General features: G+C 50.7%; 1 protein-coding gene across 1 annotated transcript in view; it reads right to left on the bottom strand.

The window, feature by feature from the left end:
• The window catches only part of Arhgef17 (Rho guanine nucleotide exchange factor 17), a 58,209-nt gene that overhangs the window by 16,501 nt on the left and 19,505 nt on the right, over window positions 1-22,203 (bottom strand). The window contains exon 2 of the mRNA XM_031387557.1: window positions 3,125-3,202. Within this exon, the coding sequence (XP_031243417.1) occupies window positions 3,125-3,202 (78 nt within the window). The remainder of the gene's footprint in view (window positions 1-3,124; window positions 3,203-22,203) is intronic.

Raw genomic sequence — 22,203 nt, forward strand, 5'->3', positions numbered from 1 at the left:
TAAGAGCTAGAAGACAACAGTGAGTAAGAAAGACCCAAAAGATAGACACAATTGTATACACCTGTAATCTTAGTACCCAGGAGACTGAGGCAGGAGGATCACTATAAGTTCAAGGCCAGCCTGGGCTACATGGTGAGACCTTTTCTCAAAAAACTAGCCAATGAAAGACTTAACAGAGTTTACATCTAATCAAATGAAACACACAAAAAACAAAACCACATTTCACCAAATCTAAAATATACTGTTATTTTTAGTTACCTTCTAGGGACAAAAACTGGTGCCAATTAAATTATGATATGCTTCCTACTACACAACAAACTCTGGATTCATCCTAAGAAGGCCTTCATGGGTTTTAGGTTAAAGCAGTGGCAGGCAGGGCACTGGAAGCTAACTCTGAAATTACTGAAGACCTGTTTTTGTATCTCCTGGGCAGTCTGTGACTAAAATTTCTGTTTTTCCTAAGCATGAACAGCATGCCCCTCCACTGGCATTTGCTTGGCGAGATCGCCCCCTACTGGCCCAAGATGCAACTGCAAGCCAAAAAATGAAAGGGTTTCCTGAAAGACATATGTGATGTTACATTTATAAAATAACATTTATATTAAACATTTAAAAAAATCTGGCTTGTTTCGTAAAACAAACTTGAAAAAGTCAAAGCTGAATAGAATACTCTTGGCTGGCTGAAGAGTCTGAAAAGGCTCAGGGTGACTTGAGTAGCTAGTAGCTGGCCTCCTTATATAGGGCTCTCTGGCCAGAACTAGCCAGAACCTTGACCGGTCAGGATCTGGAGTTCCTCTCAGAGCAAAAGTGACACCATTTACCTCTGGGTTACCCGGCAGAGGAGCAGGCACATTGTAGGAGCCACAAAGCCCCACAGGCTGGCCAAGGGGCACATAAGCCATGGAAGAAATAAACAAGCATTTCACAGTACACCAGAAGGGAGGAGAGTAGAGGACGTAGGGGCCAAGAGGAAAAGGTCGCTTAGGGAAAGGCAGTGTCTAAGTGAAAATACTGGGGTTCAAGATAGGGCTGAAGGACGGGGGTGAAACCCAGGAAAGGGGTACATATAGAGTTACAGCCAGGGTTCAAATCCCACCTCCTTCTGGCTGCTGGCCTTGGTATGTGATTGCTTTGTTATTTATTTTTTATGTGAGCTGGCACACACATACAGACACACACCAACACACATACACACTCCAACAGCAACATACACAAACAGCAGCATACACACACCAATACCCACACACACCTACACACACATACAAACACACACATATACACAAACCAAGACACACACACACCAATGCACATACACATACATGCACACACGAATACACACACACACCAAGACACACACAAGACACACCCACACACCCACACACACGCAGGCAATATGTGAGATGCTATACCTATCTCTTAAGATATGCATTTGGGACAGGTGCTATCATGATTCCCACTCTATACCCAGGGCAGGTGAAGCACAACTGGTCTCTTCCAGGTTACACAGCTGACCAAGAAGTGCAGCAAAGCCGGGCAGTGGTGGTACATGCCTTTAATCCTAGCACTTGGGAGGCAGAGGCAGGCAGATTTCTGAGTTTGAGGCCAGCCTGGGCTACAGAGTGAGGTCCAGGACAGCCAGGGCTATACAGAGAAACCTTGTCTCAAAAAAACATGAAAAAAAAAAAAAAGAAGTGCAAAGTTTGAGCACTAGAGAACCCCCTGGAGGGACCGGTCTTCCATCCTCCCTCCTGGGCTGTGGAACCCCAAGCCATTGGGACCAGCTGATACTCCCCTGCTCACCTCTATCTCTCCCCTCCCACCCAGAAATCCACTCAATTTGGTGCCTTCAACTCCAGGCCTGCTTGCCTCACAGAGCGCAGAGGATCCTGGTTCCAGGCCTGCCTGCTCTGCATTCGTTCACAGCCCCTCCTCCCGGCTGACAGGCATGAGAGGCAGCACCACCATCTTCCCATCTTCGCTTTGGGAAAATACATGAACAGCCTCATTTTGTCAGCGAAACCAAGGCTTAGAGAAGTGAAGAGACTCAAACTTCCGTCCCCAGTAGAGGACAAGTGAGTCAAAGCCAGCCAGCCGGTCTGTCTGTCTGTCCTGCCTCCAACTCTCAGGGGCCCAGGCAGAGACCTGTCTTTCCACCTCACACCCCCTACCCCCAGTTCCTGGAACCCGCCTGACCTGAGCAGCTGACCTCACAAGTGTCTGTCTTGCTCTGTCCTTCCTATGATCTGTCCTCTTACTGGAGCTCTGTGGCCCTGGGACAGCTTCTTCTTCTGCCACCCATGTTTCCAGTAGTCATGCAGACTTCCCAAAGCACGAGTCCAACCACATGCCTACCTGTCTCAAAACCCTCTGATGACTCTCCAGGAACCCCACTGTGGTCCAAATCCTTCTCTTAGGGTTCAAGAACCCCATGGCATGACCCTTGCTGGCTCCTGCAACATCACCCAAGAACCAGTCTGCACCATGTAGCTCTCTGAATGTGCTTGCCCTCTGCAGAACAGAACCATCCCCACTGCACCTTCCCTGGGAGCTCTCCCTGATGGCACACTAGACAGCACCTCCCATGCCTCTACAGCAGTGGTTTTCAATCTGTGGGTCATGACCCCCACAAGGGCCCCATATCGGATATTCTACATATTACATATTTACATCACAACAGCAGCAATATTAGTTACGAAGTAGCAGCAGAGTAACTTTATGGTTGGGGGTCACCACAACATGAGGGACTGTATTAAAGGGTCGCAGAGCTAGAAAGGTTGAGAACCACTGCTCTAGTGTCCCATGCATTCAGTAGGCTCTTCTTTCTTGCATCCTGGGCTTCCTGCATCTGGGCCAGGGCCTGCCCTGAGCAGATACTGAGTATTTAATTCTAGTCACAGAAAGGGCAAAAAGGTACACCGCTCAAAACTGGGTCCAGGACTGATGAGGGGGACGTGGTAACTCTAAGGCAGAGACTACCTGAATCCTCTAGTTTCACCAACCCTACAGGGGTGGCCACATCCAGGCTCACAGCTCTTTGGTCTCAGTCCCTGTCCATATGAGTGATCCCACCGTGTCTGCTGCCCACACTTGGGATGTTGCTCTCAGGCCTAGGCCATGGCCTCACCTGCATTAGGGTGCGCAGTGACTCCACATATGACTGCTCTGTGTCCAGGAGGGTCATGGTCACGTGCTTCCTCATGTCCTGTGGGGACAGAAGTAGAAGTTGAGTGGTCCTTTGTTCCCCTTAGCCTCTGTCACCGTCAGCTACCTTCAGGCACACCTGCACACTGAGAAAGCCCATTTGGTCCTTTCCCGGCCTTCTCGGACAGCTTCCTCCCCCACTTTCCCAAAGCATCCTGGACCTCCATTCTGCCAGACCTTCGCGCAGGCCTTCTCTGCTGGGAACACTCTCCTGGGCCTCAAATACACCCTTCCAAAGTAGATCCCTGCTTTCCTACCCCAACAGGTTCTGGACAAAGACAAACCCCCACAACAATAAATTCTCATATCTACAAAGGAAGACGCCTCTGGGCTACACCCACTCTAGAGACTTACTCTGAAAATACCAAGTTCCAGCTTGCTGCTATGAGGACATGTTTGACCTGGCTGGGTGTCACAGTATCCCTCAGAGTGGATGTTGTCACTTCCTGCTATAGAAGAGACTCCAGCCCAGGGAAGTAAAGTTGGTGCTGGAGGCATCAGGATTCTGACAAGGCTGGATCCCAGTTCTCATTCAAAGGTTACAGAGCTCTCTACACCACGCCTTCTCCCAGCCCTCTTGTCCACTTGTATGGTTCACAGTCTCTCCATTTCTTCTCTTTGTGTGTGTGTGTGTGTGTGTGTGTGTGTGAGAGAGAGAGAGATAGATCTGTGTGCACATGTGTTCAGGTTCACTCACCAAGGCATGTATGTGTGGACATAAAAGGTCAATGAGGTATCTTCTTCTTTTGTTCTTCACATTATTTTATTTTATTTTATTTTATTTATTTTTTAACACAGAGTTACTCACTGAACCTGGAGCTCACTGTTTCAGCTTGGTTGGCCAGGGAGCTCAGAGATCTGCCTGTCTCTGCTCTCTAGCATTGGCCTCTCTCTCTCTCTCTCTCTCTCTCTCTCTCTCTCTCTCTCTCTCTCTCTCACACACACACACACACACACACACAGAGTGATGGAGTCACAGACACACTGATGGGGTCACACACACTCATTCAGTCACACACACTCATGAGGTCTCACACACACACACACACACACACACGCATTGATGGGGTCACAGATACACTATGTCCAGCTTTTACAACTCTGGGAGTGTAAACACAGGCCTTCATGCTTGTCCTTCAAGCCATCTCACCAACCCTCTTTCCCTTTCTGAGGCAGGTCTTAAATAAACCAGGTAGGTTGTAGAGACTTCCCTAGTGCTAGGGGTTACAGGTACTTACCACCACATCTGGCTTATTCACTGTTGTAGGACAAGCCAGGGCTTGGTGCACAGGCTAGGCAAACCCTGTACTCACTGAGTTACACCCAGCCTAGTCTCTCGTTTTCAGAGCTGGGGGACCACTGATGCTTACATGCACAGGACCCAAGAGTCCCTTGAGGGTTGCTCAGCATCTGCACCCATGTCACAAGGCATTAGGTCCCTACCCCTGTCAAGGTAAGCTCTCTCCTATGGGAAGACTTTGTTAGAAGCAAGCTTGGCGATATCTGAGCTTGCCCCACCCCCTCTCTGAGGCAGAGCTCACCTGCTGTCAACTTCCATAGTCCCCAACCTTATCCAGGAGCCCCTCCCAGACAGCACTCATCCCACTGGCAAGGACTCCACTCCAGAACCCCATACTCACACTTGGCTCTCTAGACTGGCCCTGGGCAAGCTGTGGGCCCTACACATTTCTCTGGGCCATGCTTGGGGCCCCAGCCATCAAGGCCTGCAGATTCAAGACAATCTTTCTGTGTGGAAATTCTGGAATGGGTGTTTATGCTTGGCCATTCCCCCAGTTCTTATCCCAACACCCCTTACTGTAGAGACTCAGCGAGAGGACCTGCCATCGCCGCTGCTCTGCCCAGGGTCCCTAGGCTGCTTAGTATTATGCTCTATTAGTACTTGTTTGTTGGTTGAGACAAGGCCGTACTCTGGGGCTCAGTACATAGCCCAGGATGCCTCGGCCTCTCTCGTGCAGGAGCCCACAGGCTACCAAGAGCAGCTTACTTCTCACTTTGCTGGCTGCGCTAAGCTTACCTTGGGTGCTGCTGCTCCTCTGACCCTGGACCTGGGGGACCTGCCTGGTCCCTCAATAACTGACATGGAGGCACACTCAGATGCGGGCTCTCACTCTGAGCTCTATTGAGACACAGGTGCCCTCTCCTCAGGACAGAGGAGGCTAGCTTACTCCACTTCTGCAAGCTCTGTGCTGGGCTTCTCAGGCTCTACCTCAGAGACCCCAACTAGAAGCAGGCCATTTAGACTGGGGGCTTCTGTAGCCCTGAAAGCACCTTTGAGTCTCCCACATCCGCTCCTGTGCTGGCTGCTCCCAGAACACCCCAGCACCTCACAAGCACATGCAACTCATTTCAGTCGTACGCAGATCCAAGACACAGGCATCATCCACTGCATAGATGAGTGAAGTCAGAGAAGTGATGTGGCTTGCCCAAGATCATACGGCCAGTGACAGACAAGGCCCAGAGGCTCTTTAGACATCTCACATCCCAGCATCCTATGTTCCCAATATCAGCTACTCAAGTCACAGAGCTTCCCAGCTCTGTTCTTCCTGGCTGGGTGACTTTGGTGGCCCTGCTGCCATCCTCCTTCATGAAATGGAATGAAAACCCTTTGTTCCTGGTACCATGCAAGCTCCACACTCTACAGTGGGGAACAGTGAGGTCTCCACACTCACATGACCCTAACTGTCTCTTCTCATTCCACTTCCTTGAGACTTTACTGGAAGTTTTCTGATCAACAGGACAGCCAGACCAGGCTTTGGGCCTCACCGCTACTGTCCCCTGCCCACACTCACTGGCCAGCCATCCCCAACCTGGGTCATGGTCAGAGAAGTTTCCTGAGAGGGAGGGCTGTCACTGGGCCTGCTGGCCGGGAGGCTGGGGGTTAGAGGGAGCTGACACTGCAATGTCGTCTCTCCCAGCCTCCTCCCTGCTGCAAAGCACAGTGGGCTGTCATTCAGCTGTCAGGTAAAGCACAGAAAACAAGGCCAGCTCCTTGTCACTGCATGGAGCACCCTCTGCACGTGTCCAGACACGGGAGCAGTGCAAGGGGGCGGGGGACAGGGGAAGCAGGAGATGGAGGGACAAAGCAGCTGTCAACCAGATCGGCAGGCCCACCTGTTCCAGGCTGGCCAGCCCTTCAGCCTGCTTCCCTCCGGATCCCCTCACCCTTCAATAGCCACAGACAGGCCCCTGGCATTGGGACCAAGTGGACCCGTGGGAAGGTTGACACAGCAGGAACTTGGTAAGGGGAACTCTCCTGTCCCAAAGACCAAGACCCTTATGAACCAAGCATGAAGAAAGACTCAGAGAAAGAGGCCATGAAGGTCAGATGCCCCACATCAAGCCCAAAATAAAGCCTAGTTATCCAGCTGTGAGGCAGGCCCTCCTACCCAGAGTCCTGGAGCACTGGAGACACATAAGCACAACACAGTACAGTACCCGGATCAGGCCTAGTCCCCATTGTGCCCAGAGCATGGAACAGAGTCAGGGCCCAGACAAACACAAAAATGAGGCAGTATCCCTGATTCCTGCCTCCTCCAGTCTCCAGAAAGGCCGCTGAAGGCAGGAATGGGGATACTACCTTTCCTACAGCGCCACAGCATGACATCTCCAGGCCCCGTGGTCCTAGTGGCAAAGTGGCAGTGCTAGCTACCCTCAGCACACACAGCTGGGGCCCATCAACCCTGAGGGAGGTTGGAAATCTTGCTTTCCTGGGGACCCAAGGTGTCCCAGGCACAAATCTGCTTTCACCTGACCCACTTGACAAGAGAGTACTGTCCTGGGCCTTGACCCTTATAGTGCCCTGCCAACCCGACCAGCAAGCCAGAGTTGGCCACGCTGGTTGGCCATGGGGAGGAGGCTCATCAACCTCTCTGCCTTCATCTGAGGTCAGCTCTCCCCAAGCCCGGCACTGACTGGCAGACAGGGTCCTGGTTCCTGATCCAAGTTCCAGGCCCTGTTCTCCAGCATCTGCCCACGCTTCCCCCATCTCCTGGGTCTGCGGCATCCTAGGCCAAAACCCAAGTTCCCGGCTGCCCCTCCCCCTCCTGTACCTGGGCCTCCCCCGGCTCCTCCGCGGTGTCAGAGACCCCGCCCCCGCCCCCGGCAGACTCCCCGGAGGCGGCGGCGGGGCCCAGATCGCGCATGTCTTCCAGCGCGATGGTGAACTGGGCCAGGGTCTTCACCATCTGAAGCATGCGGCCGGGCTGCCGCCGGGGCGGGTACTGCGCAGAGTCGGAGGGCCCCCTCCCACCCGCGCTCCTCCCGGGCCTCAGCCCCGCCGCGGTGGTGGCGGCGGCGTTAGTAGCAGCGTCGGTGAGGGCGCAGCCCGCGGTGGCGCTGCGGCCTCCTCCGCGCAGGGAGTGCGCGCGGCGTCGCAGGGGAGAGTCCCGCCCTCTGCGCGCCGCCCCTTCTCCCGCAACAAGCCCAGTGCCGCGGAACCTCGCACCCCCGCCTCAGGACGAAAGTCACACACACCCGCGGACAAAGACGCGTCCACAGTGTGTCTAGCGCGCAAACACAGATCTACACCCAGGAGCCATGGATGAACAAAGTTGGTATAGAACAGGCCCTGGTGTAGGGTAGGGTCAAGTGCACTCTCACATACAGATCCCCAAATCCTGACACCCACGAGCCTGGCCGGCCATCTCTCAACAATGATGCGAACTTTCTTGATCAACAACTACAGCATGGCAGAAGCAGGCACCCATCCATGTAGGCATCAAATTCGGATGGCTGAAAACTTCACTGGCCCAAGCCAGTGAAAGAGGGACTTGGGTGTGTTAGAGAGAGGCTGTCACCCAAACACGCACATTAACTCACCCCTATCCCTACGACCATCTCCCTCAGTTTAGTCAGTGCTCTCTACCTGGCTCCAGTCCTGTTCCCTTCCAGTGCCTCTCTCCATGACCCTCACTGGGAACCCCGCCCCCCCCCAATCTGCCCTCCACCCAACTTCTTGGCTTTTGTTTAAATGTGATTCTCGATCTTCAGGCTCCTTCCTCAGATGCCAGGACAAGGCTAGAATCTACTCCAGGACCCACTTAAGTAGGACTGGGGTGTGGTGAGAAACAACTTTGACACCAAATCCCATTGGGAAAGAGGTCCATACACTCTGCAGCTGTGCCTTACCCCTCGAGAGCTCCACCTCCTTCAACATTGGGGGTTTCCACACTCACCAAGGACCTGTTCTCTCTGGATTTCCTGGGCAATAGGATAATGAACCTCCATCACTTAAGCCAGACTCACCTTTGTTCCCACTCCTACACCTTTCCTTGTTTCACCCTAGCCAACTCTGTGTCTAGAGAAGACACCTCTCCCTTGCCTGGGGGCCTTGACCTAAGAGCCTGTTCCCTCTCCTAGCAACCAATGCCTTTTCTTTTCACTTAAGACTGTTCTATGTAAATGTCACCTCTTCTAGAAAGCCCTACTGAGTCCTCAGAGTAGGTGTTGTGTGCCCCTTCTGTGTTCTCCAAGCTCTTCAGTTTTCTAATCTTAACCACAGGCAGTCTGTAATAGTGGATTGATGCCCACTTCCTCCCAGGAGACTGCTGGCTTCCTGAAGTGTCCTTCGTAATTCAAGGCACTGAACACGCTGGTTAACAGACTAGTCTCAATGGCTTTGCCTTTCCCTTTGCCAGCCAGCATGGGTACATTTCTGGGTATCTCTTTAACGTGGAGGTCCCTGCATCCCTCTATCCAGCCCTGCTTCCTAAGCCCCAACTCCACACCCCATTCTAAGGAACTTTTAAAAAATACTTGCATATTTTTAATCTATGTATATGAGTGTGTTGCCTGCATGTGTACCTGCTTGGTGGCCAGGACTACAAGAGGGCGTTGGACCCTGGCACCCATACTAGGGACCTCTGGGAATATACTTCATTGGAAGAGTTCTTGCCTGGAGTATAAGGCCCAAGGTTCAGTTCCCAGCACTGAAAACAAGCACACAAAAAGCCTCGCGGTTCTCCTGCCTCCTACTGAGTACTGGCATTGTAAGCATGCACCCCTGTGCATGGCACAAATGAATTTTTCTCAACTACTCCTGAAAGGGCAGGCCAGGGGGCTAGGATCCCAGGGCAGCAGGCACAGCACAGGTGGGTCATAGCCAATACTGAGTAGTGCTTAATAAATTCGTGTTGCACCAGTAAAGGGATAATCTGTGGACTCACTGTGTCCACCGGGTCCCACTGGATCAGAATAAACATTCAGTCTGTTGAATGAAATGAATCCAGGAGGGAGTGTGACAGGCTCTTTTCTGGCCTCTGGACTGAGAATCCAGCACCTCCTAGGAATGTGCTGAAAAGCAGATTCACCTCTCCCCCAAAGGATCTCAAACCCTACTCAAGGTTAGAGCCAGAAACCAGCTGAATCCATCTGCCTATTCCCTTCCCAAGAGACTGCCTGGCCCATACGTCCTCCTTACAGCTTGCTCCTCCTCTTCCTCACCAGGATGGGCATGTTGGGGGAGGATAGAAAGAATGCCCATGTCCTCAGGCAGGGCAGCCAGGTCTCAGAGGTAAGCACATGGGCACAGAGGCCCATGAACTGGGGGCTGGTTGTTGGCATTAGGACCTCCCAAACCTATGACGCGTCACCTGTTGCCAAGACAACAGACACCATATTCCCAGAATCCGTTTGGCTCACCTCCCACCTTTACCTGTGTTAATTGCATCATTCTCCATCCATCCATCCATCCATCCATGGGGAACGCCTCTTTCTCTTTCTCTCTCTCTCTTTTTTTTTTCCCCGAGACAGGGTTTCTCTGTGTAGCTCTGGCTGTCCTGGAACTCACTCTGTAGACCAGGCTGGCCTCGAACTCAGAAATCTGCCTGCCTCTGCCTCCCAAGTGCTGGAATTAAAGGCATGCGCCACCACCGCCCGGCCTCTTTCTCTTTCTCTACCCCCTTCTCTTTCCGCCTCTACAAGTGGAACTGTTTGGGCCTGGTATGCTGTGTTCAGATGCGAGCCGCTATTCTAATATCACTTGTTTCTTGGTTGCTGTAGCCGCCTTTGGCTATCAAAGTACCTCCTACATTTGAACTATCTGATTATTTCTTCTTAGTGGCAGAGAGGCAGTACAGTTTGGGGGTCTTGGCCAAGTGCAAGTTATCTATCCATCTCTCCCTCACTAGTTTCAGCAAGGTCAAATTGAGAAGAATGACTCTATCCCTGCTGGCTTCCAGGCTTAGCAAAGGTTACTCTGCAGGGGGGAAAAGCTCTCACAGCAGGCTCCCAGAGAGGAGCCAGGCCTTGAACATCATGAATGGAGGTCAAGAGACCCAGGAGTACAGGGGTGCAGGGAGACAGTTCCAGGAAGCCGCCAGCCCCTTACAGGTGGGGCTTATGAGTGCTGTGTAGCTTTGTTAAGGATGGCTGTGATGGTTTGAATAAATTTGGTCCCACAGACACACATATTTGAATGCTTGCATAAGAAGTGGCATTGTTAGGAGGTGTGGCCTTGATGGATAGAAGTGGCCTTGTTGGAGGAAGTGTGTCACTGCAGGGGTGGGCTTTGAAGTCTCCTATGCTCAGGTTACATCCAACGACACAGTCTCTTTTTGCTGCCTGCTGATTAAGATGTAGAATTCTCAGCTGCTTCTCCAGCGCCAAGTCTGCCTGGACACTGCCATGCTTCCTACCATGATGATAATGGACTAACTAAACTTCTGAAACTGTAAGCCAGCCCCAATTAAATGTTTTTATTTATAAGAGTTTATAAGAGTTGTGATGTCTCTTCACAGCAATGGAAACCCTGACTAAGACAATGGCCAATTAGTTCCAAGCTTGTTGCTATAGCACTGGGGGTGCTAGTGAAATGGAGAACCAAAAGGATGCCAAGGAGCAAGGAGAGGAACAGCGGCCCAGAGGCTGAGGCAGTACATCATTAGAGCCCTTTCGGGACGGGTCAACCGGGGCGAGGTAGAGGGCATCACATACCCAGCACCAAGTCAAGGTATGGTTCTGTGGTTCCTCTGAGCATCAGACTAGGGTGCTGGTTTCATCACCCTCTTAGAGCTCTGAAGATGTTTGGAGTAGGGTCACAGAATTTAATTAATTTGTTGACTATATGTGGGGTGGGCTGGTATATGCACCACAGTCCATGGTGCAGCTTTTGGGAATCAATGTTCTTCCCCTCACCACATGGGTCCTGGGGACTGAACGTGGGTCTTCAGGCTCAGCAGCAAGAGATTTTACCACCTGAGCCATCTTGCCATCCCTGAGAAAGAGTTTTTTTTGTAAGTATGAAAGCCTGTCCTGTTTTCCATACCACATCTGTATCCCACCTCAGACATCTTCTTCCCTACCAAAGAGCTGTCCACGCCCTCCTAGTCAAGGGAAGGCAAGAGACAAAAGGCTCAGCCCTACCAGACCAGCACTCACCTCAGGGCAGACCACCGGGTACCTGGCTCTGAGACCACCCTCTGTCAGCCCCAGGGAATCCTGGTCTATTGACCTCTACCAGGTCTGTGGACAACGTCCCCATCCATCTCTGAAGCAGTCCTGGCATCCTGCTCGCTTGCCTCCAGACACAATCCATTCCAGCTGCCCTCTCAGACCCACCAGACCTTACTTGTGGTCCTGCAGCTAATGCTGGACCACTGCAGTACCAGTTGTGACAAAGGCTAGTCCTAGAGTGGACTAACGAAGAGTCATGGTAGTGGCTTGAATAGCTGGAATGGCGAGAGATGAATAAACACACACGGATGATAGATCACTGACTCAGGGGTAGATGAACAAATGACTGACTGCACCTAGTGGATGAGCAGCTGCTCTGATTTTCATACCATTCACTTGACTAGTTCAATAAATACTCATCAAGCACCAACCAGGTACCAGCTAAGCATTGTTTGATGATGATGATTTTTATGTATGAGTGTTCAGTCTGCACGTACACCTGCATGCCAGAAGAGGGCATCAGATCCCACTATAGATGGTCATGAGCCCCATGAAGTCGCTGGGAATTGCGCTCAGAATCTCTGGAAGAGCAGCTAGAACTCTTAACTGGTGAGCCAACTCTTCAGTCCCTGTGCTAGGAATTGCACGATAAGGTCTGGGGCTGGGAGATGTCTGGGTGTATGGTTAGGTAGGTTAAAGTACTTGCCATTCAAGCCCAATGACCTAAGGTCCATGGACAGAACTCACATGAAAGCCAGATGGGGTAGCATCCACCTGTAATCCCAGTATTCTTATGGTGAGACAGGAGGCAGAGACAAGAGTGATCACTGGAAGCTCACAGGTCAACTAGCCAGAGTGCACAGAGCAGTGTAGACAGACAGAAGCCCTGCCTCAAAAAGCTGGACAATGAGAACTAACTCCAAAAACCATGTCCTCTGACTGTCACATGCACGTGGCATCACACGCATGCCCCACCTGCATGTGAGAAAAAAGAAGGAAGGGAGGAAAGAAGGGAAGGAGGAAGGGAGGGAGGGATGGAGGGAGGATGTTTATGTTCACACCAAGAGTTTCATTAGGAAGACAGGATCTGAAAGAAATGACCAAAGACAAAGGCAACTGGGGCGTAGGCCAGCTCATACAGTGCTTGCCTCACAAGCGTGAAGCTCAGGGTTCGATCCCTAGTACCTCATACACCTGACACGGTAGCACATGCCTGTAATCTTAGCACTGGGGAGACAGGAGGATCAGAATTCAAGGTCACCTTTAATAGGCAAGGTGGAGACCAGGGAGGGACACATGAGGCCCTGTATCAAAAAGGGCAAAGACAGCTCCCAAGAGGCACAGTTCTGGAAAGTAGGTCTCACTAGGCTTCATGGGAAGGGTCTCCAGACATTCCCAGCTGTCTTGACTTTGTCTAAAGATCTCTGGACCTGAGAGCTGCCACCCTGGAACATGGGGAGCCTGGAGGGTCTCTCTCCATGACAAATGCTGTTTGCACAGGTCTCAGGACCGAGACTCATCATTGCTTTGTAAGTGCTGGCTTCTTAATCCACCAACCTATATCACCTATAAGAGCTCTTATAACTCCCATTTTATAAACCAGGGAAGCTTAGATAGACCACCCTTCTAGTAAGGGCCTTCAAGCTTACAAGCTTCCTACACTTCCCAGACACACTGGCTGCCTTAGTCACCTTTCTCTGGTCTCTTCTTTCCAAGTCAATGGTATAAACAGGTTCCCTCCAGTCAGGAATGTTTTTGGAAGATGAACACGATGCTGCCACAGGCCATGCCAGAATCAAGCATGACAGTCCCTGAAAACCCAGGTTCAAATCCTCGCTACGGCACTTATTTTCTGGGTTGGGGAAGACACTTCATTTCTTGGAGGCCCTGCTTCCCGCCACCCCTTCCATCACCCACCCATCCATTCCCCTTGTTTCTCTAGATCACTTCCTGCACTCAGTAGACCTTCCTTTCTGGAAGGAGAGGCCTCTTAAGGTTTCTCAGTTCCCAGGCTTCATACGCAACTAGAAGGGAAATGTCCAAGCCACAAAGATCTCTGGGGACTGGCTGCCTCCGGTAGAGCTCTGTCACTGGAGGATGAGCTCTAGGGATTGGGGGGAGAGCCCCAGGGCCTAAGGAGCCAAAGCACCTTCCTGTTTCAGAGGCGGAGTCCTGTGTGCAACCGGAGACAGGATTATGAGCGACATGAAGCATGTCCCATCTGTATGGCTCCTTAGCTAACCGTAGCCATGACTGCACAGCAATCCACGGTAACCAACCATGTGGTTCTAGGCAGAGGTTAAAAACTGAAGGATCTTTCAATAATGATCGAAACCAGCTACATTCAAAATAATCCCAAGTAGAAAATGGCAACATACCATTAGCCCTCGTTTACAAAAATCATTTGCTGTGTTTGACATGGACCGAGTCCTTCCCATTACTGCGTCCTCTCCTCACAGTCACCCCAGAGTGATATGTCAGGTAATATCTGTCAAAGCTAGTGTCCACAAAATTGTCCACCTGACAGGCTCTTCCTCCACTACCAACACTCTTCTCATGCAGGGTAAGGCCCAGGGCTCCTCCCCTTCAGACTAGGTGGGCCTCTGTTGTTCTCGTGGACACAGAACACTGGCAGAAATGAGGTCACACAACACCTAAAATTGCTCTTCTGGCTTATTCCACTACCAACCCCCTTTTTGTGGTGTCAGGGATCGAACCCAAGGCTTCTCACATGCCAAGCAAGTATTCCACCATTACGTGTTCTTTTGTTTGTTTTTATTTAATTTGTTTAAAAAGTTCTAGATTTCATGTGTGTGTGTGTGTGTGTGTGTGTGTGTGTGTGTGTGTGTGTTGCCTGCATGTATGTATGTACACCACATGCATGCTTGGTGCTCTCGGGTACCAGAAGAGGGTGTCAGGTCCCCTAGAACTAGAGTTGTAGAAGGTTGTGAGCTATTATGTAGGTGCTGGAACCCAAATCCAAATCCTCTGCAAGAGCAACAAGTGCTAAACTGCTGGACCAGGCCTCTAGCCCCTGTTCATTTATTTTTGAGAGATGTCTCACTATGTAGCCCGGCTAACTTGGAAATTACAAAAATCCTCTTGCCTCTGTTTACCAAGTACTGGGACTAAAAGCATGAGTCACCACACCTGGCTTCCTCTAGAGATTAAAAACGGTAATTTTAACTTTGACATGGGGTCTCACTAAATTGCCCAGGTTATCCTTGAACTAGCTGTTGCAGGCCCCGAACTTTCCTACTCAGCCTCCCCATTACCTGGGATTATGGGCTTGTGCCATGAAGCCTGGCAGCCTGCTTTATTCATAAAATCTGGCCTACATGTTGGGAGGGAGCCCGGGCCACAAGCCATATATAGGTATTCCAACTGACAGCTTTGACGAGGCCTGAGCCAAACAATACTAACTGCTAAGTCTGAGAGGAACCAGTCTAGCCCAGGCACCACCTGACTACCATGAAACTCACAGTGAAAAGGAGACAGAGGCCCAGTGAGGCGGACAAGGATGCCAGGGCCCTGCAGACAGTAAGAGGCAGGAGGCAGTGCTTGAACCCAGAGCTCTTGCTATACTGGCAGAGAAACGAAGCCGGGATGATTTCTGCATAAACCCACGTTTCATCTGTTGGCCCAGTGGGGTCAGGCTCGGACCCCAGCATGGGCAGAAGTACGAAACCAGAGATCTACTGGCTGTAAGAGAAGCAAGAGGTAGTTCTCCCTCCCCAGGCTGAGGTTCAGGCTACCTTCTGATGGCTAAACCTGGCCGGCCCATCTGGCCTAGAAGAAAATCAATGACCACAACACTCCTGGCCCACCCAGGGTATAGCATACACTGCCAGGTCCTCCATGGGACTTGAGGTACAGTTTTTCTCCATAGCCCTTTGTAGGCCTCACACTATTCTTGAGTGCCCTGTGATAACTCCTCAGGCCATTCTTCTTCAACATGCTACATCTATACTCCGCCAAGACAGTAACAGGATCCAGGAGCACCTCTCTGACCTCCCAGGAGCACCAAGGTCTAGGAAAGACCCCAGTTCCCACAGAATGTGTGCTGACAACGTCAGTGGAGTGACCTAAATTGGGATCTAGCTCCAAAAAAATGGTGTATCAGAGCAATTGAATGACTTCACCAAGTTGCAGAGCACATAAATAGGAAGTCAGGCCAAACCCGGGGCACCCTGAATTAGGAAGTGGGGGTGACAGCTGTATTCTTTTTCCTGGATGGCTAAGAAATAGATGGAAATGGAAGGGGGAGTCTCAATGTTTGCCTGCCCCAGGACTACAAGAATAGTAAAAATAGGAGTTAGTATAAAATAGGCATGCACTGGGTACATAACATGTATCTATTGACTGGCCTTCTTGCTGTGACTTAGTTTCCCATTCTGTAAACAGATGAAAGAGGTGGAAAAGTTCAAGAGGGTTCTAACTTCCCCACTATGTTCCCAGAGGGTGATGAGGTCACACTGGGAGAAAAGGGCATGGCTGATGAAGCCCTAGTGAAGACGCCAAGGCTCCAAGGCTGCACTTCCACCACCTACCCATAGGTGGCGGCAGAGGCCCGCAGCAATGGGATTGTAAGGCATGTGGTTTGAATTTAACTGCCACGATTTTTTTTTTAAATGTTTTTTTTTTCCCTTTTCATTTTTTTTCTGTCACTCCACCCACTTCAGTGTCAAGAAGATACAGCTGAACCTTCTAGGCTTGGAAGGAAAAGTTTCTTATCCCAGATAATAAACAGAAGTAGGAGATGGGGGGGAGGGGTAAGTCGGACCTAAGCAGATGTGAAAAACATCTGATGAGTCAGTCCGCCCTGAACTCAACCTTCTCTGCCCACTTCTCCCTGTGCCCACCATTTTACAGGTCTGGAGTCAGTCATAACTGAGTGTGAGACCTTGGTGGAGGGAGCAGCACTGGCTAATAAATCTGGTAAGTTTGTATTTTTAGGGGCACCTATGATATACCTCCAGCCCTGCACACACGTCTGGGCCCTGCCTTGGCTTGAAAGCCCAGGATGTGATGTCTTCCAGGAGACCTCCCCTAACAGCTCTAAAAATTCATTCAAATATCCAAACCACATCAGAATGCTACCCAGGCCAGCCGGGGCCCCACAGGGTCTGAACTACAACCACTACCTTCATCTAGCTATAAATACCTTTTCTTCAGCATGTATTTCCTTACCTGGACGGTGCCAGAACTACGCTCAGTGGCTGCTCTAGAAAGAATGGCTCCCTCCCTTCTCCACCCATTCTGGTAGCACGGAGGGAGGCTGGGGTGAAGGGTTATGGGAACGGAAGTTTCTAGGGTTTGATTCCAGCCCCTCCAATTCCCTCCTTCCTTCAGACCAGGAACATGGGGGGGCATCCATTTGTACACTGTTGATAGAGATGGGGTGTCTTGCATGTAGGGCGGAAGATGATTCATTGGGCCTTGAGCCAGGCACCCTGGGAAAGGCCAAGCCAGCCTCAGGCCAGAGCCCCAGGGAGTAAAGGATAGGGCCTGACTGGGCTGTGTATAAATCCTAGGGACTCTCAAAGCACCACAGCTAAAAGAGGCCATCTTCCCCACTTAGACAATGCCAGAAATCCTGCTCAGGCCACCAAAGGCCCAGAGAAATGAGGTAGACGAGCTCCGCCTGCTGCTGTGCCCTCCTGGCCCAGTCTCTCCCTCCTCAGCACGGTGTCCTATCCCCACGTGCTCCTTGCTCTTGGCTGAGTCAAGTCCCATTTAAATGATCTATGTTCTGCTTTTTTCCAGGGAGCCTTAAATCTTCTCCCTCACCAACCTCAGCTCAGGCCAGGGCAGGCACCAACTTCCCTGTCACGACTCCCAAACCAGTCCATCCTTTGTATTATGCTACAGACCTATGAGGTGCCAGTTGAGGATGCTACCCAGGGCACCAGAGGACAGTAACAAGATCTGGGAGCTCTAGAAGATTGGAGGAGGCACCACTAAGGCCTAGAGCCCAGTTCCCACAGTGCATACAGTCAGCACACAGGTGTGAATAAGCACACAATGACAGCAAGTATCAGCGGGATGAATAGGCACAGTGAGGCCATGGTGTCTAAGATCAACCTCTTGAAAGGGCACAGGGACCCCTCCCCCCTCTTTGTTTTGAGGTTTTGGTTTTTTTGAGACAGGGTTTCTCTGGTAGCCCTGTCTATCCTGGAACTCACTCTGTAGAGCAGTTCTCACAGAGTTCTGCTTGCCTCTGCCTTCCCAGTGCCAGGATTAAAGGTGCGTGCTGCCACCACTCAGCTGGAGCCATTCCTTCCTGCTGGACAGATGTATGGAATTGCTTCCCAATACAAAGTGTCTCAGGACCTCAGGGCTTTTTGTTTGTTTGTTTTTGTTTTTGTTTGGTTTTGTGTTTTTAAGAGATAGGGTTTCTTTGTGTAGTCCTGGCTGTCCTGAAACTAGCTCTGTAGACCAGGCTGGCTTTGAACTCAGAACTCTGCCTGCCTCTGCCTCCTTGGATTAAAGGTGTGTGCCACCACAGCCCGGTAGGGTCTCAGGGTTTTAGGATCTCTTCACTTGGCCAAAAGTACCCACACAGCTAGGATATACTGTGGCGTCACCTTACTCCGACCGTACACTCCAGGGTATACTGTTACCAACTGTTTGCATCAACCCCAGTGTGTCTCGCTCAGCCCAGACCCCACAGAAGTTTCTGTCATCACAGCAGGCCAGTTTGCTCAGCTTCCTACCCAGTGGGGGTTCAGAGATCCTTGTAAGCCAAGGGCCACCACCAGGCCTGGGCCACACTGGCAGACGTGATCTCTGCCGACCACCAGCGGCTTGTGCTTCTAGGCCTTTCTGTGCTTTTCCCATCAACTAGTGACCAGCCCTAAGGCTGAACAGAGAAGCTCCCAGAAGACACTTATCTGAAGGTCAGCCAGCGTCAGCCAGAGGGGCTGGTGTTCCTCACGATTCAGGACCAAAGTCCACCTTAGGAAGGCATGCGGACAGCTCAGGGGACCCCTCCTGCAGCTTTAGCTTTGAGTCCCCAGAGTCTCTCGACTTGTAGTTGTCAACAGTAAGTGGCAGTGCTGTTCACTCAGTACCACGGAGTTTGCAGAACCCCACAGCACTAAATCTCCTAGGATTTCATATCCACTCAGTGACAACACTGAGGCTCAGCACAAGTCACAGCTTGCTGGGTTCTCAAGACTAGGCAGTGGGCTGGACCTGAATCCTCCCTCAGCCACTGACCGCTAAGTGGCTGGGACTTTGGATAAACCACTTAACTTTACAGAGCCCGCCCGAGGACAGGAAGACAGCAAAGATCTAAAAATAACAAGTCTATCTATGGAGAGAATCCACTCTCTGCTGACTAAGCACCTCACAGGTGTTGGCTTTAACCTCAAAAAAAGCTCCTGGGTGGGCCCTATTATTATTACCTTGTGTCACTGGGGACAAGGCAGGACTCAAGATCTCTCAAGCAGACAGGACTCCCACCCCAGGGGACCCTGGGTAGAAGAAAAGTTGGAACAGTTACATCTGTCCAGAGTGCCAGGAGGAGGACTTCTTCCAGCCAGGGGCAAGCCTGAGTGTGCCAGTCTGGGCTCTCAGCACATGAACTCCACCCACACAGCCTCCTTCAGTTCCAACCACAGGGAGGGTTCCTGAGTCATGGCCCTTATGAAGATCTCTGAAATGTTACAAAGGAGTCCACTATGTTATCAAATGAAAGCAAAAGGTACTCATATCAACAAACTGTATTGCCTCAATGTCATTTGAAAATGGGGAGACAGAGATTAAGACAGAGAGAAAAGGGACCTGGAAGAAGACACCAGAATGTCAACAGTAGGCAGTGCCTAGGGCATGGGGGGCAGGACAGAATAATGTACAGCTAGGGACACTCTTGACGGCTAACTGACTCAGGAAGACTAATCTATACCTCGATTTTCTCATCTATAATGCAAAGAGTAGAAAGCACTTATTTAGCACAGTACCAGGAATCAAGAGGGCACTCAACAAATACTGGCTGTTACAAATAAGACCATCAGGAAGAAGGCTAAGAGACTCTTGGAAGGCAGGTGTCTAAGAACGACCAGTTTGCGTCCTCCAAGATAGGCCCTGGCAGTCCTTGCTTGCACACCCCTAGAACTGAAGCTCACCCCCTCCACTGGTACTCTGGAAACAGCTTATTCTATGGAAGAAGGGCCAACATGTGCTGGGCCCTCTAGTCTCTGGGTACCAGCTCAGACTGCCAAGGCCAATGGAATGGCTGGGATCTTGGGAGGATCTTCCCCACCTACCATTCCAAATGTTTTGGTCTAGGGTTTTTCTATGGGGGTGATTCTCCAAGTAAGGCTGGGGGAGGCTTTCTCGGTGGCTCTAAGGCCCCTGCCTGGTAGATGATCACCTCTGTCCATCCCATTCTGTGCCTCAACAGACAACCATTTGCTGGCAGTCCTACTGGCCTTTTCTATTTTCTTGCTTGGAAAACAAATGAGAAACCAGCTGGGCCTGACCTCCCCCCACCCCCAGCCTTCTCCTGACTCCCTAGTCCCGAAGGGTGGGAGGCCCTTCTGCCTCCTCCCTGGACAAGGGCCTTGTGGAAAACCCCAGAGGAGAGGCCTTGTGAGCTGGTTGTTGCCATGGCAATGGCAGCCCTGGAATTTGACCACTGGGGCCCTGGAGTGGGGGTGGGGAGTTGGTATAGGCCATACTGGGGGCAGGGAGGAAGGTCCAGAAGCTCAGAAAGCAGGAGATGGCAATCCTAAGCCCCTCCATGGCCTCAGTATCCCCATCCATAAAGAGAGTGAGGAACAGCTCCTGGGATTTCCCTTTTCTATTCTAACTGATGAATGGAGGAGACAACCAGGGAGAAGCCAATTGTGCCCTTTGATAGCTAGCTAGTGACTCCAAGAGACAAGGACTCACTAGAAATCAAAAGCCAAGTCCACAGCAGTGTCAGGGTTAGTTAGCTTCTGAGATGTGACCTTTCTACATTCTGGCATCTCTGTATCTCTCTAGAGAGGAAGAGGGTGCCTGCTCAGGGTAGTTATGGCTGGACTGAGAGCTCTCCTGAGACAGAGTATAATGTGTCTGCTCCTGGTAACCCTTGCCATTCCTGGATCTGGAGGGCGGGCAGAGGGCCTGCCCCTCCCAGCTTGCTGTGCCAGGCTGCAGTGGATATTTTTAAACAGGTGCCCGCCCCTTGGCCTTCCCACCTGCCCACTCCAGGAACACACTGAGCTAGGCTGCCAGCCTTCCATGTACTTCCGACAAGTTCCAGCAAGCCACCCTCTGCATCCCACCTTCTCCCTCCAGCAGTCAGGGTGCTATCCAGGGTCCCCTCCAGCTACAATGCTGGAGACTCAGAGAGGTGGTAAAAGTTCTCCAGAGTCACACAGCACAGAGAATTTGGGAATGCTGCAATGCCAACAAATGCCCTCACCTCCAAATGCCATCAAATTCTCCTGGTGCCACTCCAGCTCCTTCTTCATCATTTCTGTCCCTGACCCTCAAAAGTCACAGTCTCACTCCCCCACAGACCTTCACAGCCCCTTTCAGAAAGATAACACACTATGACTCCTCCACTTAAAACACCAAGACACAGGAAGAAGCAAACTGAGAGTTGGTGCTGTAACTCCCACTGCACAGCAGGATAAATTCCATGTAGATCAAAACACTGAGATGTAAAAAAACAAAAACCATAAAGCATCAGAGGGATGGGAGACTTTCTAACCAGGGCTCCAAGGCTAACAGAAAATAACGGCTTGATAAATTAGACCACATTCAAAAACAACAATAAAAAAAACCCTCTCTGGGCCAGCAAGATGGCCCTGTGGGTAACGTCTGTTATGCCAAAGGCCTGCTGATCCTCAGAACACACTTGAAGAAGACAAAAAGAAAATTGACGCTACAAAATCCCTCTGACCTCCACACGTACACTCTGGCATACGCTCATACACACTGACAAAAACTTCTTGAAATTTATAAAAACTAAAAAAAGCCTTCTGCAGAACAAAAATATACCCTGTACAAAAGACAAAAGCCAGGTAAGAAATCAGGAAAAGGTATTTGCAACTCATAACTCAAAGAATGAAATTCTCCTTCCCAGAGTTTAAAAGCTTCCTAGAAATGACTAAGCCAAGCGCCAGTAACCTAGAGAGAGGGACGGGAAAAATATAAGACAAAGGTGAGTTAGGACATAGTGACAGTGGTGGCATGGGTACCTATGACATGGGAACCTCCTGGACTGGTAATTGTCCAAAAGTCAGATTAGTAAGGCCATGCCTCTTCACATCACTAGAGGAACAAGCACAGAGGAAACATTAAAATGCAAATCACACACAGGTAAGTCTTAGCAACGTGCATGGCCCAGGGACTCCACTGCCACAGAGAAATGATGTAGCACAGCCCCTTTGCTGAAGTTACTGTTTTAACAGCAAAAGATCTGAAAATACTCTTGTGGTTTTTTTGTTTTGTTTTGTTGGTTTTTTGGTTTTTTTTTTTTTTTTTTTTTTTTTTTTTTTTTTTTTTTTTTTTTTGCTTTTTTGAGACAAGGTTTCTCTGTGTAGCCCTGGCTGTCCTGGAACTCACTCTGTAGACCAGGCTGGCCTCAAACTC

This window comes from Mastomys coucha, unplaced genomic scaffold (assembly GCF_008632895.1).
Source record: "Mastomys coucha isolate ucsf_1 unplaced genomic scaffold, UCSF_Mcou_1 pScaffold21, whole genome shotgun sequence".
NCBI classification, from domain to species: Eukaryota; Metazoa; Chordata; class Mammalia; order Rodentia; family Muridae; genus Mastomys; species Mastomys coucha.